Source organism: Hypanus sabinus, chromosome 10, assembly GCF_030144855.1.
Source record: "Hypanus sabinus isolate sHypSab1 chromosome 10, sHypSab1.hap1, whole genome shotgun sequence".
Lineage (NCBI taxonomy): Eukaryota > Metazoa > Chordata > Chondrichthyes > Myliobatiformes > Dasyatidae > Hypanus > Hypanus sabinus.
The window spans coordinates 152814910-152835634 of record NC_082715.1 but is presented as its reverse complement, the minus strand read 5'-3'; the positions used below and the strand labels follow the sequence as shown (position 1 = coordinate 152835634).

Below are 20725 nucleotides of genomic sequence, written 5' to 3'. Positions count from 1 at the left end.
GGAATCCCTCACTAGTCCCCTTCTTGCATGGCCACTCAGTTATTGAGGATGGCCTGCTCTCAGCAGATTTACAGCTCTGTCGTATTCCTTGCATTTCTTGCTGATTGACTTAACTGTACTCCAAGCTGTACTTGAAAATTTCCTTGTACCCATCTCCTGACTTGTGCTTTTCAATATCCTTTTTGCAGAGTTGCTTGGAGTATACTTTTGACTTCATGGTATCCTTTTTGCCAGGATACTAACTCACCAGCAGTGGACCTTCCAGACACAGGCGTATTTTTACTACAATCAATTGAAACACCCTGACTACACAGAGGTCTCCAAAAATAAATCCCTGTTTGACTAACTAGGTGACTTCTAAAACCAACTGCTTGCACCTGAGATAATGTGGTGTATCATATTAAGGGGGGGGGGGGGGGTGTGAATACTTATGCAGTCTATTACTTTGTGTTTTATGTTTGTAACTAAGTTAGATCATTTTGTAGACATCAGTTTTCACTTTGACACAAAAGAGTATTTTTCTGTTGATCAGTGTCAAAAAAACCAAATTAAATCCACTGTGATTCACTGTTGTAAAACAATAAAACATGAAACCTCTTAAGTGGGGGTGAATACTTTTTATTGGCACTATAAATGGTAATGATTCATGCTGACCTTGCACTACAACAGCTTCTGCTACACTTGGAATAGGAGTTGGAGCAGCTGGTGTAACTGTGGCTGCTGCTGACATTGTTGGTGTTGTCACCACTGGTGTAGAACTGGAAGTCGTAGGATTAGGCTGGATGACACTGACAGGTGTGCCCGCTGATGACGTCAAGAGATGCTGGGAAGGATCTCTGTACATGCAAAGATCTATCATCCTTCCAAGACCGGGGTGAGGTGGTTCAGATGATGTCAAGCTTATGTACGTAGCCAATAAGCTCTCACCCAGGCACATCCACCTGCAATAAGAAAACCATATTCAGTGACAATGTTACTTATAGAAATTCAAGTACTTAATCAATACTGTACAGAGGTGTTTGTAAGATGCATTAGTATAACAATAGCAAAATACAAAATGCTAATTCCATCAATAAGAGGCAGTGTTGCCAGACAGCGCCTGTTCACCCTACAATTCATACTACCTATGAATGTACAACTGCACAACTTAATTCATAAAGCAGTTTTAAAATTTGGTTTTCATTGTGGATCTGTACTTCTATACCAACTCTACAGATAAACAAAGTGGATAAAGTTCAATTCCCTGCATTCCTCAGTAAGTAATATTTCCACTTTAAGTCTAGTTTCTCAGAAGGGAAGATAAGTAGGGCTTCAAGAATATTAAATCAATAAGGGAGAAAGGTGGAGCGACTGGGAAAAAAGTGACCTAGCTCTAAACACAAGATGAAAATTAAATTTTTTTAAACTGGTGGCAAAATGAGAATAAACAGCAGAAAAAGATAAGGATCAATCAAGAAAGAATGAAAATGTGTAAATGCACACTTGAAATAAACAAAATGAAAAACTGCAAAAGCCAGTCAGATTAACAGCCTGTTTAGAGCTGCAGTTCAAATGATACTTTTGATGCACAAGGAGTAACATCGCTGAAGCACTTTTATTCCTATGAATGGAGACTTCAACCTTCAATAAAATGTGTTCAACTTACTTCCTTTTTCATAAAAGGCTACTCACAGCTCCGAATTAAGCTATTCAGCCCATCAAGTCCATGTCAGCTCTGCACCAGAGCAACTCCAGATCCTTTCCCATATCATCAGGCAACCATTTACTACATTTAAAAGATTCCCCTCCTGTCACTCTTAATTCTCTTCCTTCTATTTTATACCTAGTTTAGTGCTTGACCCCTCTGCAAAATGGAACAGCCTCCCAGACCTCTCATTGTTTTATATACTTCTTTGAGATCTCCCCAAACATCTTTCCAGTAAGATGGCAGTACACTCAGTTGCAGCAGCTTCTACGGGGCAAACAAAGGGAGTTATCGTCTTTTTTTTTAATTATTCTTTATGATCAGAAGACATTCTGAATTTAAGGTACTGCACATTTCCCTATTAGTGAGTTGCTCGTCGGTGGAGAAACTGAAGGAGCTTCTCTTGGTACGGATTATGCTACTGCCTGCATCAAGAGAGGTGTCATAGGAGTCAGTGCATGAAGGCAGTGTGCAGGCCAACAGCAAGTGATCGCAAGACCCTGTGAGACATTGTTAATGTGGAATGCTGCAAGTCAGATTCACTGGTTTATTAGCAGACGGCAGGGGAACTGTGTGGCCTTGGTCATAGCAAGGACTGGGCCTCAAACCTCACTTTCTCCTGATGACAGCCGCCCCAGAGAAAAGCTTTGGAGTTGATATGCTCCACCGGAGTGGTGGCGAAAGTGTGGCGCTCAAACTGGAGTTGTTCACTTGGCAGAAGACAAGCTGTATTGTGTTCAACTGCAGACCTGCAACATATATGGACTCGGGGTCTTGGACTTTATATTTTTTGTTTTACTGTACGTTACTGATATTTTACATGTGCATGCTATCTTATATGTCTATATGTACTCTTGTGTGGTGTTTGACTGTCAGCACTGTTTCACACCTTGGGTGCAAAATAATGCAGAGTACTGTCTGTTAATTCATGGTACTTATTTGTAACAGGGTAACGAATCACACAGCATTCACACAAACAGAGGGATTTGGGGGACTCGCACTTCAATCTCCCATGTCTGGTGGGGCTGGAGATGGTCATTCCCTAGACTTACACAGCTGATGGAACCAGAGTGTTTCATAGATGAAGGGTCTTGACCAGAAATATCAACTGCTCATTTCCCTCCACAGATGCTGCCTGACATGCTGAGTTCCTCCATAATTTTGTTTTGCTTCAGATTAGAGCACCTGCATTCTCTTGCACCTCCTAGCTAAATCTCAGCCTTGAATTATCACTCACCTTGTGCAGCAGAAGAATGAAAAGTAACAACTGGAGAATTTTCAACTAATCCGGAAACATACAATTATCTACAAGATTCTTTTTAGAAAATATACCAGCAATACAAATAATTATTCTATCTAATTAACTTACAGCATTTGCCAAAAGGTAAAAGAACACCCTGTGCGTAAATAGCAGGCCAAATGTTCCCAATGTTCTAACAGTTAAACAAGTAAATGCAGTACAATATCTAAAGTTCAAAAGTAAATTTATTATCAAATTTTACACACACACATACACACATATACAACCCTGAGATTCATCTTCCCATACTCATTAAATCCAATAACCATAGAAGAATCAATGAAATACCACACCAACAGGGCACACAACCAATGTGCAAAAGACAAGCTATGCAAATACAAAAAGAAAGGGAAAAAAGGGATAGATGGGACAGACAGACAAGCAATAATTATCGAGAACATGAGATGAAGAGTCCTTGGAAGTGAGTCCATAGGCTGTGGGAACAATTCAATAATGGGGCAAATGAAATTATCCCTTCTGGTTTAGAAGCCTGATGACTGAAGGTTAAAAACTGTTCTTGAACCTAGTGGTGAGAGTCCTGGCGGCAGCAGTGAGAAGAAAGCATGACCTGGGTGTTAGGGGATGCTGGGTGATGATCGATGCTGCTTTTCTGCAACAACGCTCCATGTTGATGTGCTCAATGGTGGGGAAGGTTTCACCCGAGGTGGACTGGGCATATCATCATGCAGAGCTTATGACACTAAAATTCAGTACTAGTTTAAAAGGATGATAAGAAAAAAAAATTTAAATGAGTTCTGAAAATAAGCTGGAAAATTATAGGCCTGACATCAGCGGGCCTAAAATAAGGTATTTTAAAGGACTGGATATACAAGTATTTGAATAGACGGACTGATTAGGGATAATCAACATGGCTTTGTGCGTGGCAGGTCATGTCTAACCAATCTTAGAGTTTTCAAGGAAAGTTAATTAAGGTAAGGCGATGGACGTAGTCTACAAAGACTTCAGCAGGGCCTTTGACAAGGTCCCACATGGAAGGTATGTCAAGAGGTTCAGTTGCTTGGCATTCAGGATGAAGTAGCAAAATGGATTAGAAATTTGATTCGCAGGAGACACCAGAGTGGTAGTAGATGATAGCCTCTCTGATAAGTGGCGTGCCACAGGTATCGGTGCTAAGTTCATTGTTTTTTGTCACCTATATCAATTATCTGTATGATAATATAGTAAACTGGATGTTGTAAGTAAGGTAACAGATATGACAGGTCTCAAGGACAAGGATTCTGGACATGCAGCCTTGGTAGTAAAGGATTTTATTTACAGAAGGTAAAGGTGGGAAAATGGCAACAGAAGCAACACTCACAATTTACAACAGTCAGATCGGCAATGAAACATAAGCGTCACCACTGCCTTTTGCAGTTTAAGGTTGTACATAGGGCTCCTATATCTAAAACTAAATTATCGCGGTTTTATCCTGACATTTGTCCTGTTATGTAACAAGTGTAAAGGGGGCAAGGCTTCTCTTATTCATACGTACTGGACTTGTCCTAGTCTAGAGAAATTCTGGAGAGAAGGTATTTTATCTTTATCCCATATTCTTAATTGTCACTTAGAACCTAACCCTCTGATTGCTCTTTTTGGTACCTTGGGTGAGGCAAACATGTACTTGAGTCCGACTAAATGTCGAACACTATCTTTTGGCTAGGCGCTTAGTTCTTCTCAGGTGGAGAGATGTTGCCCCACCAACCTATGCTCAATGGCTTAATGATATTATGCCCTGTTTAGACCTTGAAAAGATTCATTATTCACTTCTCAATTCGGATATAAAGTTTCTTAAGGTGTGGGAACCTTTTCTTGAATACTTTCATAACCCCTCTTTAGATTAAGTTTATTCTTTTTTACTGTACTATAATCCCTTACTTTCAGCTTTTTTTCTGTAAGGCTTATGGGTTTTTTTGATAGGATCTGGTAGTTTTGGTAGTAGGCATTATATTTTTTATATATATTTACAGCTCTGTGGGGTTGAACATTCCGATTTAATTGCTCTTTTATATATTGTAATGGTTGACCTGGAGTTTTGTGTGGGAGGGTGGGGAGGATACTAACTTTATATGATTTTATTTAGGGTGCTTTTTCCTGATTGTTCTGAATTATATATTAGATACGTTTGTTTTGCACTGTAATAATCACCATTTTGTCGATGGATTTTTTTTGTAGTTGTACTGTAGAAACTCAAAACAATTAATTAAAAAAACACACGCGGATAATTACTAATGAATGTGGGAAAATCATGTGGGAACAAAGTACATGCACACACACACACACACACACGCACACACACATACAACCAAGGGAAAAGTCAATACGATACCCGCCCCCCCCCTTCCTTTAACTCTGTGCGGGCCCGGCTCTTATGCTACTAGGGACAATTATCAACGCTCCCAACTCTATTCAATGCACAACTCACCAATAGCTTCTCCAGTGCCACTACTTGGCCTGGAATGAAGCAGGGTGGTCCCTTGGGGAATGCAAAAAAGAGAAAAACGTCCAGCACATTTGGCACCCTTTATAGTGCAGCAAGGCCAGAGGATCCCACCAAGGTGATTCACAGGAAGGCCAATGGCTCAGTGCCAGCAGAGTTAAGCTGATTACAAAGGCCAACTGCCAGAGGCCAAGTACAAGGCTAATTAAAGGGGCAATGGTTAGGTGTGCACTGATGGGCAAGGAGGGGTCAAATCTTGATTGGCAGGTGGCGTGTCTTTCGACCAGGTAATGAGCAGTGCTGGTATGTGACAGTCACGACCCCTCCACGACCACTGGATCAGCAAATTTCCAGACAACACCAAGATTAGGTGTGTAGTGGACAGTGAGGAAGGCTTATCAAAGCCTACAATGGGATCTGGACCAACCAGATGAATTAATTGAAAAATGACAGACAACAGTGAAGTGTTGCACTTTGGAAGGACAAAGCAGGGTAGGACTTCCACAGTAAATAAAGGGGCACTGAGGAGCACAGTAGAATACAGATCTATAATTCCTTGAAACTGACTTCGAAAGTAGATAAGGTCATAAAGAGACCTTCTGGCACATTGGTCTTCATAAAGAAAAGTACTCAGTACAGGAGTTAAGATGTTATGTTGAAGTTTTGTATGCTTTAGTGAAGGCTAATTTGGAGTATTGTATGCAGTGCTGGTAATTTACCTATAGGAAACTTGTAAGCAAGGTTAAAAGAGTGCAGAGAAAGTTTACAAGGATGCTACCAGGACTTCAGGACCTGAGTTTTATGGAAAGGTTGAACGGCTGAAGACTTTATTCCCCAGAGCAGAGGAGAATGAGGAGAGATTTGATAGATGTATACAAAATTATGAGGGGTACAGATAGGGAAAATGCAAGAAGGCTTTTTCTACTGAGATTAAAACTTGAGGTCATGGGTTAAGTGTGAAAGCTAAAATGTTTAAGGGGAATATGAGGGGGTACCTCTTCACTGAGAGAGTGGTGACAGTGTGGAAAGAGCTGCAAGCGTAAGCTGATAGGTTCACTTTCGACTTCAACATGAGAAATTTGGATAGGTATATGGACGGGAGGATTATGGAGGGCTTTGGACTGGGTGCAGGTCAATGGGACTAAGCAAATAGTCAAAGGGCCTATTTCTGTACTGTAGCGTTCTTTAGCTCTATCCATTTCATTCATAATGCCTCTCAGAGAATTGCAACATGATCTCAATTACAGAAATTTAGGATGTTGATGGAAGGCACCAAAATTTAAAGTATTTAATTAGTTATGGTCATTATATAATACTGTCAAGATATGTTCTAACTTCATCTAGTCTTACAATTACTTAATTGCAGATTATTTACTTTCTTGATGATAAAGGAATCTATAGAAATACCCTTTTGCTCAAAACACATGGTAGATGAAAATAGACCAGATAGGGATTAAACATGCCAGTAGACTGCATTGGTTACATACGTGAATTGAGAGATTGGTTGTGCTAGCTGAAGACACGGCTCTTCCTCTTGAACTGCCAAAGCCTGTTTACTCCTGCGTAGCTCAAGTGCTTCCTGAATCACAGCCCGAGCCTCAGCTGGATCCACATCCAAAGCATGAATGGACATGTCACTAACCACAAAGAGAGCACAAATTAAGCAAATGTTAAAGTGAAAACTTGTAACTATTGCAGCACAAACTGACTTTCAGTCCTTTTGTGCATTGTTTTGAATTAAGATCAGACAAGAAGAGAAAGGCCAACTGAACTTCCTCACTTTAAGATTATATCCCATGTGCAAGATCTCAACATACAGTTAGATCTCAACATACTGGAGGTGCTTTTGACAAAAATAGGCACAAATTATAGTTATTCATCTGTACAGAATTCATCTTTTTTTTTATTCCTTCTCCTTCTCGCTCCAGAAATGCATCCAAATTAAATTGCAATAACCAAAGTTAAAATGTGGCTTGTTAAAGCAATCGAAAAAATTGAAAGATGACACGGCTGATATTGTTAAAAGCCGTTTGACAGACTTGCCACACAATACAGCTAACTGGATGAGAGGGGTGGAGGTTGAGCAATAAAAATTGAATCACAAACCAAAGGCAGAAAACAGCTGCTTCTGAAAATGTTTTTAAACGTTAGTGTTCTGATCTGCAGCAAGGCCCATCCTCAATACTCATTAGAAATATGGAATGATCACTCAGCAGTTAGTGCTCTATTTAAAATAAGTGATGAACAGGCAAGGGTTTTTTTTTTGCAGAAACATACAAACACAGAATGCAGCAAGGTGATGACATTCACATGGGTGAGCTGGGGAAATATAAAACAAGAATTGTGAAGGGATTCCTTTTGCAACAAAGAATATGCACACTACATAATAAACACTACAATTATTGTTTTCATAGGATGAGAAATTGCAGGCCTCGACAGTTTTCACAAAGATTGTTGACACTGATTAGATATATTATGATATTTTTTAATAAAATCTGTTAATAAATTTGTTAAAAAGACTTTATTGACTTTGCAAATAAAAGAACAGAGGGGAAAAAAAGTTTAGCCTCAGGTGATGGCTGATATTGAATTGTATCTAATTCTGGACACCACACTTTATAAATTGTCTAGGGCTTTTACAGCATGTGTGGAAGGGATCAACAAGGGATTACCAAGGATGAAACTTTTAAGTTTCATAGTGACTAGACAATGTGAATATTTCTTTTTGTGCAAAGATGGTGAAGTTAGGATTTGTTAGAGATTAACAATTGGGTTAAGCATGATAGGCAGCGATTCAAACAGAGAGAGGAGAAATGGGCTAAAAATTCTATATCTGAATGCACAAAGTGTCAGAAATAAGGCCGATGAGCTTGAAGCTCAGGTACGAATGAGTAACTATGATGTTGTTGGGATAACGGAGACATGGCTGCAGGGAGATCAGACCTGGGAAATGAATGTACATGGGTATACGTGCTATTGTAGGGACAGAAATGTGGGCAGAGGGGGTGGGGGTGACCCTGTTGGTGAGGAATGAGATTCAGTCCTTTGCATAGGATCAGGATCCTAGGATCATAGGATCATAGGATCAGGAGAAGAGGAGTCTGTGTGGATAGAACTGAGGAACAGTAAAGGCAAAAAGACCCTAATGGGTGTTGTCTACAGGCCACCAAACAGTAGCATGGATGTTGGGTGCAAGTTGAATAGGGGGTTAGCATTGGCATGTGGCAAAGGTAATGCTGCAGTAGTTATGGGGGATTTCAACATGCAGGTGAACTGGGAGAATCAGGTTGGTGCTGGACCCCAGGATAGGGAGTTTGTAGAGTGCCTACAGGATGCATTCTTGGAACAGCTTGTACGAGAGCCGACCAGGGACAAAGCTATTCTGGATTTAGTGTTACGTAATGAACAGGAGTTGATAAGCGATCTTGAAATAAAGGAGCCATTAGGAGGTAGTGATCATAATATGTTAAGTTTTTATCTGCAATTCGAAAAGGATAAGGGTAGCTCAGAGGAGTCAGTGTTGCAGTTGAACAGGGGAGACTATGGAGCCATGAGGGAGGAGCTGGCCAAAGTTAACTGGATGGATATCCTAGCAGAAAAGACAGTGGAACAGCAATGGCAGGTATTCTTGGGAATAATACACAAGGTGCAAAATCAGTTCATCCCCCGGAGAAGGAAGGATTCAAAGGGGAGAAAGGGGCCACAGTGGTTGACAATGGAAGTCAGAGATTGCATAGCATTAAAAAAAAGGAAGTATGACAGAGATAAGGTGAGTGGGAGGACAGATGATTGAGAAATTTTTAAGGAACAACAGAACTTAACTAAAAAGGCAATACGGGGAGAAAAAATGAGATATCAACGCAAGCTAGCCAGGAATATAAAGAAGGATAGCAAAAGCATTTTTAGGTATGTGAAGAGAAAGAAGATAGTTAAGAACAATGTTGGACCCTTGAAGAATGAATTGGGTGAAATTGTTATGGGAAACAGAGCAATGGCAGAAGAATTTAATAAGCACTTTAGATCTGCCTTCTCTAAGGAAGACACAAGCAATCTCCCAGATGTATGGATGGGCCAAGGACATAGGGTAACAGTGGAAATGAAACAGACTGGCATTGGGAAGGAATCGGTGATGAGTAGACTGATGGGACTGAAGGCTGACAAATCCCCAGGTCCAGATGGTCTGCATCCTAGGGTACTAAAGGAGGCAGCCCTGGAAATTGCGGATGTATTGGTAATCATTTTCCAATGTTCCTTAGATTCAGGATCAGTTCCTGAGGATTGGAGAACAGCTAATGTTATCCCACTTTTTAAGAAAGGAGGGAGGGAGAAAACAGGGAACTATCGACCTGTCAGCTTGACATCGGTGGTGGGGAAGATGCTAGAGTCCATTATTAAAGATGAAACAGTGGCATATCTAGATAGCAGTGATAGGATTGGGCCGAGCCAGCATGGATTTACCAAGGCTAAATCATGCTTGACTAATCTATTGGAGTTTTTCGAGGATGTAACCAGGAAGTTAGACAAGGGAGATCCAGTGGATGTAGTGTACCTCGATTTTCAGAAGGCGTTTGATAAGGTTCCACATAGGAGATTGGTGGGTAAAATCAAAGCTCATGGCATTGTGGGGAAGACATTGACATGGATAGAAAACTGGTTGGCAGATAGAAAGCAAAGGGTAGCGGTGAATGGGTGTTTCTCGGAATGGCAGGTGGTGACTAGTGGGGTGCCACAGGGCTCAGTATAGGAACCACAGCTGTTTACGATTTACATCAAAGATTTAGATGAAGGCATTGAGAATAACATCAGCAAATTTGCTGATGATACTAAGCTGGGTGGCAGTGTGACATGATGAGGAGGTTAGGAGAATTCAGGGTGACTTGGATAGGCTGGGTGAGTGGGCAGATACTTGGCAGATGACGTTTAATGTGAAAAAGTGTGAGGTTATCCACTTTGGGAGTAAGAACAAGAAGGCAGATTATTATCTGAACAGTGTAGAGTTAGGTAAGGGAGAAATACAAAGAGATCTAGGAGTCCTTGTTCATCAGTCACTGAAGGTGAATGAGCAAGTGCAGCAGGCAGTGAAGAAGGCTAATGGAATGTCGGCCTTTATTACAAAGGGAATTGAGTACAAGAGCAAGAAAATCCTCTTGCATTTGTACAGGGCCCTGGTGAGACCACACCTGGAGTATTGTGTACAGTTTTGGTCTCCAGGGTTAAGGAAGGACATCCTGGCTGTAGAGGAAGTGCAGCGTAGATTCACGAGGTTAATTCCTGGGATGTCCAGACTGTCTTACGCAGAGAGGTTAGAGAGACTGGGCTTGTACACGCTGGAATTAAGGAGATTGAGAGGGGATCTGATTGAAACATAAAAGATTATTAAGGGATTGGACAAGATAGAGGCAGGAAATATGTTCCAGATGCTGGGAGAGTCCAGTACCAGAGGGCATGGTTTGAGAATAAGGGGTAGGTCATCTAGGACAGAGTTAAGGAAAAATTTCTTCTCCCAGAGAGTTGTGGGGGTCTGGAATGCACTGCCTCGGAAGACAGTGGAGGCCAATTCTTTGGATGTTTTCAAGAAGGAGCTAGATAGTTATCTTATGGATAGGGGAATCAAGGGATATGGGGACAAGGCAGGAACCGGGTATTGATAGTAGATGATCAGCCATGATCTCAAAATGGCAGTGCAGGCTCGAAGGGCCAAATGGTCTACTTCTGCACCTATTGTCTATTGTCTATAACAGTTTGAAGTTTTTGATGAAATATGTTAATGTTTCCACAGTCAGAAGGATTGGCAACAAAAGACACAATTTAAGGTAACTGTCAACAGAATCAGAGGGGACATGATAAAAAGATGATCCTGCAGTGTATTAAATTGGAAAATATCAATAAAAAAACCTTTCATACAACCAACTGGACAAGCTCAAAAGGGAAAGGTCTACATGGAAAAAGCCTGGGGATTTGGTTTATTCAGATAATTATTTCAAAAAGCAATTTCAGGCAGAGATTATACAGAAATAGCCTTGCTCTGTGCTACATAATTCTATTATTCTATAAACCAACTCCTTCATTACAAGACAAACACTCATTGCTGTAGGGTAACAAGTGCCAAAATTAAAACTGAAAACATTTCACTGAAGAAAACTATATAATTACCAAGTACAACAAACACCTGCTATATTTAGAAAGAGCCAAATTATGTGCACAACAGGCATATAAGAGGGCAGTCTTCCTGCAAGAATATCTTGTAGTGTCTGGGTTTAAAAATAGAGAAATCAAAAATATTCACCAAATATTTAAAAGCTGCAAAAGAAGAACTTAAATTTGTCTTCAAACAGGATGCAAAGGATGCAACAATCCTGAAACATATGAAGTTATTTAAGTGTATTACAGTCATACTCTATTTAAAAGATCCAACAAAGTCACTGTTTTCAATTTAGCTTACCCTCTCCATTTTATAGTTGGAATATTTACCACCTCAATTCTTATAGCTTTCCTCTCCATTGCTGTCATTCTCTCTTTAGCATATATGCACACTCTTCATCCTTGCCGAGTCATTCACTGCCTTCTCCCTTCTTCTGATTCCCCATCTCTTCATTGTTAACATAACGTTGTTTCTCCCCCATTCTTGTAACATAACTCATTTTTAAAACTATTGCAACCACTTTACCCCATCAATTTTTCTTCCTCTGCTCTGCAACCAATTTCAATAATATGCCAGCTCCACACCTCACTGCTCATGTGCACTACAAATTCCGAACTGCTTCATTTACTGTCTCATTTTCATTGCTATCCATTTTCCTCATCTTTTATTTTTCTCTACCTTTTCCTTGTTATCCATCATCCTGCTGTTTTATTATCCTTTGCTATCAATCTCTCGTGCTGATTTCCAACTCCCTTTACCACCTTGCACACCCATTTCCAATTAGTTAATCCTCAATTTACCTCCATTACATTGCCTATAGTTTTCAAAAATATAATTATGAAACATTATATCTGGTTCCGAAAATGGATCTACCACAGTGAGATCATAATTTTGTCCGCTACTATCAGCAAGTTAGAATTAAACTGAAATTTTGTTTGTGTTGCTACTTACCATTTCAAGAACATACGAAAAGAATCCTTCCTCAAGCAAGGCTGCTCTTCAAAAATCTTCTCTTTCAAAACTAGGCCCTTACTGTACCGGCAATCTTTCTCCAAAGCTTTGCATATGTAATAAAGACAATCTGAAATGAGAAACAATGAGGTTTCACATACGTTGTTTTAAATAGCGCATGGTTTGCTAACCCACCTCCAAGTATCAGAGACATTTCAGTGGCTATAATGATCCACCTACAAAGTTTCAAACCTCAGGTTAAACTACAAAGCCTTTTGGCTTTGAATCACTTACAAACTAACCACAGTATTCTGCAAAAACAGATTGTGTTGAAATTATTCTACAGTGGAAAGCGAATTAAACTAGCAATGTGCTGTTGGCATGTACAGTCCTAACCATTTAAATCAATGCTTCTGAGCCCACATATAACTTTGTCCACATAACAGATAGTCAACATTGCCTGCCAAAAGTAAAGTTAGACCTTGGCTAGGGTATGTTGATAATATAATGTTGCAACATCAATTTATCTTCAAGGCTTATGATGTTGGCATGTAACCAATTCCATACAATTCAATCTGTGGAAGAGTCCTTAATCAATGATCCCAATATCAGCAGTCCACCATGAATACATACACCAAAAATACAAACTCAAAACACTTTAAAACCCGACACTAGTAACCATTCTAACAATCAATTAATTTTGAAAAATGTTTTCAATGTTTTCTCCTCTACAAGACAGGAAAACTGTTCCAGTAGCTCATGCTTTTTGAAGGCATCCAGTTGAAAATGGGCAAGCAATGAGTATAAATAATTTTACTACTCAGCACTGGTGATACATGGCTACTCAGCTGCTGCCTTGGTAACTGCTCCCTTAATGCTATCCCTTTACAAAGTTACAACATTATTTACAGGATCATTGATGACAACTGCAGTAGCCAATAATTCTCTATTCCATATTCCTAATTTTAGGAAGAGTTCAGGATCAGTGTGATCTACTGTAATTTCACATGGTGAAAATATATTGTTATCATTACTTCAAACAAAAATATACATGGAGCAATTCTGTCTTATTTCCCACTTTAAATGTATCCCAGTTTTTCTTCAGGAAGTTCACTGCTTGAGCAAATGCACATTAAAGGATAGGCATCTTGCAATAATTTTTTTAATATATAAATCATAGATTTATACATAAATCAGAGTCCAATGACTCTACTCAATTTACAATTATGACTACGTAGCTGAGCACTGCTCCAATGCCATACTTAAGCTTGCTGAGGACATCACTGTTGTCAGCCGAATCAAAGGTGGTGATGAATCAGTATATAAGGAGGGAGATTGCCACAACACCACCTCTCACTCAATGTCAGCAATACCAAAGAGCTGATTATTTACTACAGGAGGAAGAAACTCTAGGTCCATGAGCCAGTTCTCATTAATAGGCTTTTAATTCCTTGGCATTGCCATTTCAGAGGATCTGCCCCTAGACCAGAACGTAAGTATCATTACAAAGAAGGCATGGTAGCACCTCAACTTCCTTAGAAGTTTGCAGATTCAGCACGTCTTCTAAAATTTTGGCAAACTTCTATAAAGGTCAGTGAAGAGTATCCTGACTGGTTGTATCAGAGCCTGTATAGAAACATCAATACCTTTGAATGGAAGTATACAAAAAGTAGTGGGCATAGCCCAATCCATCACAGAAAATGCTTCACCACTAATGAGAACTTTTACAAAGAGCACTGCCAAAAGAAGGCAGAATCTACTATCAAGGACCCTATCATCCAAGCCATGCTCTCTTCTCACTGCTGCCAACAGGAAAGATGTACAAGCGCCTTAGATCCCACACCACAAAGGTCAGGAGCAGTTATAACTCTTCAACCATCGGGCTTCTGAACCATCATGGATAAGTTCACTCACCACAACACTGAACTGATTCACAACCTATGGACTCATTTTCAACTTGTATTCTAGATACTATTTATTACTTATGTATTTAGCATTATTATTACAGTGGATTCTGGATAACCAAGTCACATCAGGACAAGTACATTTTGGCCCAATTAGCAGCTCCCCAACTTACCAAAGTTTCATGGAAATAATTAAAAATTTATTTTAAAAAAGACAAACTGAGGCTTAACTGAGTAACAAATCATATATTTCAATGAAATACAGAATAAATTAGAACACTATCAATACTACTACAGTACTTGAAACTGTGTATTAGTTCCTAATAGTTATTGGAGGAAATTATCCAGTGAACACTGCTATGTTCTTCTGATTGGCTGTAAATGAACAAAATCAGCGCAGACACCTAATGTAGATACTGGACTGCCTTCAGACAATGCTTTCAATGATTACATCCTCCAAATGTTTATTTTCATGGTAACATTAAAGACAATTGTCAATAACTTCAAATTCTTCATAGTTCCTAAATTGAAGTAGTGAAATTATTTTAATTTTCATTGTCGGCAGTTTTTTGGGCATCTCTAAGCCTGTATACCATAGATTCCGGACTACAGAGCGCACCTGATTAAAAGCCGCACGCTCTAATTTTAGAAAGAAAATCAATTTTGTACTTGTACAAGCCACACCGGATTTTAAGCCGCAGGTGTCCCACGTTGTAATATGAGATATTTACACAGAAAGATATTACATGTGAGGATTTTTTAAACTTTTAATTAAATCCGTATGGTAACATAAACAAATATATATTGCAAATGCTTTTTTTCGAACAGTGCCTGTAACACAGCTACTTTTAAATATACATACGTAACGGTAACACACAAATTACGTTGCGTATACTTTTTTACTGAACAGTGCACGAACAACATTCCAATATCTCCTAACGTCTGGTAAAAAAAAATATATACACTGCAGCCTACCAGGAAAAGTTATTGATCGCCTTCTTCATCTTCCTCTTGCGCACTAAAACCATCAAAGTCCTTCAGTATCCAAATTGAATAAAACCTAAGGATCTCGTCACTCACTTCAGTCTCTTCGTTGTTGCTCTCACTTGGACGCACGCGGTCCTCTTCATCACGCAGCAGTCCAGCCTTTCAAAAACCGCTGGTGATGGTGGAAGTTGTGACACCGCTCCACGCATTTAGGATCCACTGGCAGACTTGAGTTAAAGATGCTCTTCGCATGCGTCCTGTTTTGGTAAAGGATTTCTCGCCGCTCGTCATCCAAGCCTCCCACTCAACGCGCAGTGCCACTTTAAATGCCCGGTTCACGCTGATGTCCAGTGGCTGCAAATACTTAGTGGTGCCCCCAGGAATCACAGCTGGAATTGAGTTTGTACTCTTGATGGCAGCTTTCACTGAACTTTCATTGTCAGCTGCTTAAAAATCACCATCGGTGGAAGCTTTAGTCCGGATGCTGTGCAGCTCAGAATACAAGTAAAATGCGTTCTCTCATGTTTTCAGTGTGATGGACGAGTCACCTTTTTTATTAACAGTCCGAGTGAGAGGCAGGTCAAACATCAAAGGTACTTCATCCATATTTATGATATCATCTGGCCCGATGGAATTCTCCGCTATCTTTGTTTGAGTGAATGTGCGGAAGTTAGCAAGTTTTTCCTCGTGGTCGGGAGGGAGCTGCTGACACAGAGTCGTGCGTACCCTGACGGACAGGCCTTTTCGTCTCATAAATCTAAAACACCACGATGGCCCACCTCTAAAATCTTCGATTTTCATTTTGGTGGCGATTGCTTTAGCCTTCAGTCTGATCTGCACGGTGGAAACACCGCGGCCGCCTGCTCTCTGTGTGTTAACCCAGTCTTCAAGAAAGTTTTCAAGTTCAGGCCATCTGCTATGATTACCTCTGAAAGCTTTTGTCGTCTTTTTGCATTGACTCAGTTCTTCACGCTGGCGTCTCCACCGTCTCACCATCCATTCATTTATGCCAAGATTATGTGCAGCAGCTCGATTTCCTTCTTCAACCGCCAGATTGATCACCTTTAACTTAAAAGCTGCATCATATGCTTTTCTTCGAGTGTTTTCCATGTTGATGAGGGTGAGTACAAATGACTGATTTACAATAATTTAATTGTGAAAGTGCGCTTGATTTATTGCACAATTTCATTGGACCTCTGTGAACTACTCATCAATTTTATTGGTCTACTGTTACGAGGCAAAATGTTTTTGGCGGCATGAAAAAAAAACATGCATTAGCCGCACCGTAGTATAGGCCGCAGTGTTCAAAGCGTGGGAAAAAAGTAGCGGCTTATAGTCCGGAATTTACGGTACTTGAAACTGCAGTGAGCAAAACAGTTACTGCTCATTTCTCACCAGCTATCAGTGACAAAGACACAAACACATGCAACTAATGCTAAATAAAAACTGTTCTCACCATACAATCTGTTAAGTTAGACAGCCTCTCCTCCTCCACTCTCACCCTGAACACCGGTGTGCCTCAAGGCTGTGTGCTGAACCCTCTTCTGTACTCCCTTTTCACCTATGACTGCGTTCCTGTACATGGTTCCAACTCCATAATCAAGTTCGCAGATGACACCATGGTGGTTGGCCTGATCAGAGGGGATGACGGGACGGCCTACAGGAACGAGGTCCAGCATCTGGCCACGTGGTGTGCCGACAGTAACCTGGCCCTTAACACCCAGAAGACTAAGGTGAAAACTGCCCAGCAGATTATCAGCACCCAATTGCCCACCATTGAGAACATCTACCATAAACGCTGCCTGGGCAGAGTGAAAAGCATTATCAAGGATGCATCTCACCCTAACCATGGACTTTTTACTCTCCTCCAGTAGGTGCTACAGGAGCTTCCACTCCCGCACCAGCAGGCACAGGAAGAGCTTTTTCCCTGAGGCTGTGACCCTGCTGAACCTCACGTCACAGCGCTAAGCAGTATTGCACCCACATTGTACTGTCTCAGTACTTTTATATTTGTGTGCTGTGGCACTTATTTTTTATTTGCAGTTATTTTGTAAATAACACTATTCTTTGCATCTCTGGTTAGATGCTAACTGCATTTCATTGGCTTTGTATCTGTACTCGGCACAATGACAATAAAATTGAATCTAATCTAATCATAGTGTAGTGTCTAATGACCAAACACAAGTGTACACAACTGACGCTAGTTTGAAACTGTTTGACAACGGTCTCCTGTTCCAAGGAATTCTGGCATTTTCCTCGATTAGTTTTGTCTTCAGGATTTGACTCAAATCCAGCCCCGATTGATCGACGGCCCAATCCACTGTATTTGTTTTGTATTTCTACAGTTTGTCGTCTTTTGGACACTGGTTGCTTGTCAATCTTTGTTCATGTATAGTTTTTCATGAAATGGATTGTATTTCTTTATTTTCCTGTAAATGTCTACAAGAAAATGAAACAGAGTAGTATATGGAGATATATACTGTATATATTTTGATAATAAATTTACTTTGAGTGACTTTTAGTCCCTGGACTCAAGAAAAGCTGAGCAATCTTCCACAAGCAATCTTGTGCTAGTGGAACAGCACCTGGGGACTGAGTTGCTGAATGCATGAGATGACTAGTAAATGCTTGATATAGTGAAAGCATCTTGGCCATCCTCAACTGTTGATGAGTAATAAGCCATGATTTATTTTTGTTCTGGACATATCTACAGCAATAATCTTTTGTCTGCTGAGTACCAACAGTGGCTTGGCACAGTATACTTTACCCAGCATGCATCTACGGGAGAGGGCAGTTTCACCTACATTAAAGATATTAGTGGGATTAAACTCATGAATACATTTCTGCCAGTCAGCCAGATGTCACAATTCAAACAGCAAAAAAAAGCTTTCATTAGGACTAAAGCTGTCAGCCATTGCTGCAAAGCTTCCAATTTTCTGCACAAGACATTCTTTCAATAAAACTATGCTTGGGCAGGCTTTAGCTATCATATCGAGCAAGTGCACCTTCTCCAATCTCAGATTTTTTCAGGTCATTCCTTTTGGTGTTAGTATCTCATCCTCTGCTCAGTTTTACTTTTTCTTACAGCATTCTTTATCCAGTCAGTGTACTATACGACATAAAATTCAGTCTGTATTCCTTCTTCATCGAGACCCTTCAGTGCCTTGCACTTGGTGTGCAGTTCTTGAAAGGTAACAAGTTTTTTTGCCAACGTCAGTCATGAGGCTCATTTACATTTTAAGGGTTCATTTGCACAAAAAAACTCATCAAATAGAAATTGGAGCAGACACTAAAGTGTTCGAACATTTGTCTCAAATCTGACCCCAATTTATCGACAGCCCAATGTACTGTATTTGTTTTTTAGTATTTCTACAGTTCGCCTTCTTTTAGACACTGGTTGTTTGTCAGTCTTAGTTCACATATAGTTTTTCATAAAATCTATTGTATTTATTTATTTCCCTGTAAATTAATAGTGGATTCATTGCCATACAGACACACAAGAGACTGTAGATGCTGAAATCTGATTCATTGCCACATAGTTAAAAATGCAGAAGCTGCCTATGAGGGCTGGAGTTGGTTGGACTGAGGAGAGCACTGTGGCCACTCAGCATGAAAATGCTGGGTGCTGGACTCTGGGCTCAGAGCTTCAAACTCACCGGGACAGTGAGTGTGGACTGTAGTTGGGGAAGCACTAGTAAATATAACTGTGGAGAAATTTCTGAACAAGAGCTGTACACTGGAAAACATGGGAGAAAAGAATGTCCATGATGATAAGGGAGACCATAGTGTCCTTTTATTTCAAGATGTACATTATTCATAATACACCCAGTAAATAGAATCACTGCTCAATTTTGCCTTCACCATGCCATTAGTTCATTCTTTTCTCAAGCAACACACCGATGAACATAGGGTGCAGACCCTCAATGTGAAGTGTGGTCTTCCCCTTTGCCATGGTTCACCATGCTTCAGTTTGTCCATCAGCATATACATCTGCACTTTGGTGGCAGCAGACATCTCCTCACTCTGGAAGACTCAGTTTAATGCAGATGATGGTATAGCTTACACTGAACTAATGATCCTCCAGCAGTGTCCATCTGTGTTGGTGTACAAACAAAGGAGTGCTCAGGACAAGCTTCTAAAGAACTTTGCAGAATACGAACACAATGCTGGAAGAACTCAGCAGTTCAGGCAGCATCCGTGAGAAAAGAGTAGCCAACGTTTCGGGCCGAGACCCTTGCATCCTTTTCCAGACCTTGGCAAATGCACAATGCACCACAAAGTGGAAAATTACCTCATCCACACTGCCACCAACTTGAGGACTCCATGCAGTGAGTGTGAGACTAACTGTACAGGAAGTCTCTGATGGTAGGGTCCTTCCTGTTACCAGCCAAGCAAGGTCTTGGTGAGTCCTGGTGAAGAGGAATTCAGCCAAGCAACTGAGAGTCTGCTTGAGAAATCATCCTGCAGAATCCATCATGTCGCTCCCTATCCTCCCTGCTGAACTTTCCATGCTGACCTACTTAGTGGACATGGCCAAAGGCTGGTTTTCCATAGAGACTTTTCTACAAAGGGCAAACAGTACAGTAAAGCCCAACTGAAAGGAACTTTGCGTGGCAACAAGGTTAGGTCCATCCTTCACAACACTGAGGTCAGGTAGAATTGCAACAAGAGTGAAAGCTGCAACATGTTCTTCATGAAACTGGGTGTTCCAGTGTGAGGAGATGTTAGCAAGGGCATGCTAGCTTACAGTGCAATATGTAGTGAGGAGAGGGCAAAACTGAAGTCAACAGGACAAGCTGCAACGTAAAAGCTGGACAAAATCTAAAAGGGTGAAGACAGGGCTGAAGGCATTATATTTGAATGCACAGAATACACAATTAGGTAGATGAACTTGTAGCACAGTTGCAGATTGGAGTGTATGATATTCTAGGCATCACTGATGCATGGCTAAAAGAAGCTTATAGCTGGGAGCAATGTTCAAAGATACACATTGTATCAAAAGGACAGGCAGGAAGGCACAGGGAGTGGCATTGCTCTGTTGGTTAAAAAAAATGAAATCAAATCATTAAAAAGAGATGACATAGGGTCAGAAAGTGTTAAAGCATTGCAGGTAGAGCTAAGGAACTGCAAGGGTAAAAAAGACCCTGATAAGAGATATATACACATCCCCAAAAAGCAGTAAGGACGTGGTCTACAAATTAGAATAGGAGATAGAAAACACATGCCAAAAGGGCAATGTTACAATAGTGAAAGGGGATTTCAATAGGCAGATAGATTGGAAAAATCAGGTTGCGGCTGGATTCCAAGGCCTACGAGATGA

At 40.4% G+C, this 20725-nt stretch overlaps 1 protein-coding gene across 3 annotated transcripts in view; it reads right to left on the bottom strand.

Moving 5' to 3' along the window:
* Positions 1 to 20725, bottom strand: part of cabin1 (calcineurin binding protein 1) — a 563877-nt gene that overhangs the window by 486347 nt on the left and 56805 nt on the right. For all 3 annotated transcript variants that reach the window (XM_059983285.1, XM_059983287.1, XM_059983286.1), the window contains exons 6-8: positions 12515 to 12644; positions 6909 to 7058; positions 655 to 941 (exon numbers count right to left, since the gene is read on the bottom strand). In XM_059983285.1, coding sequence (XP_059839268.1) covers positions 655 to 941; positions 6909 to 7058; positions 12515 to 12644 — 567 coding nt within the window. The remainder of the gene's footprint in view (positions 1 to 654; positions 942 to 6908; positions 7059 to 12514; positions 12645 to 20725) is intronic.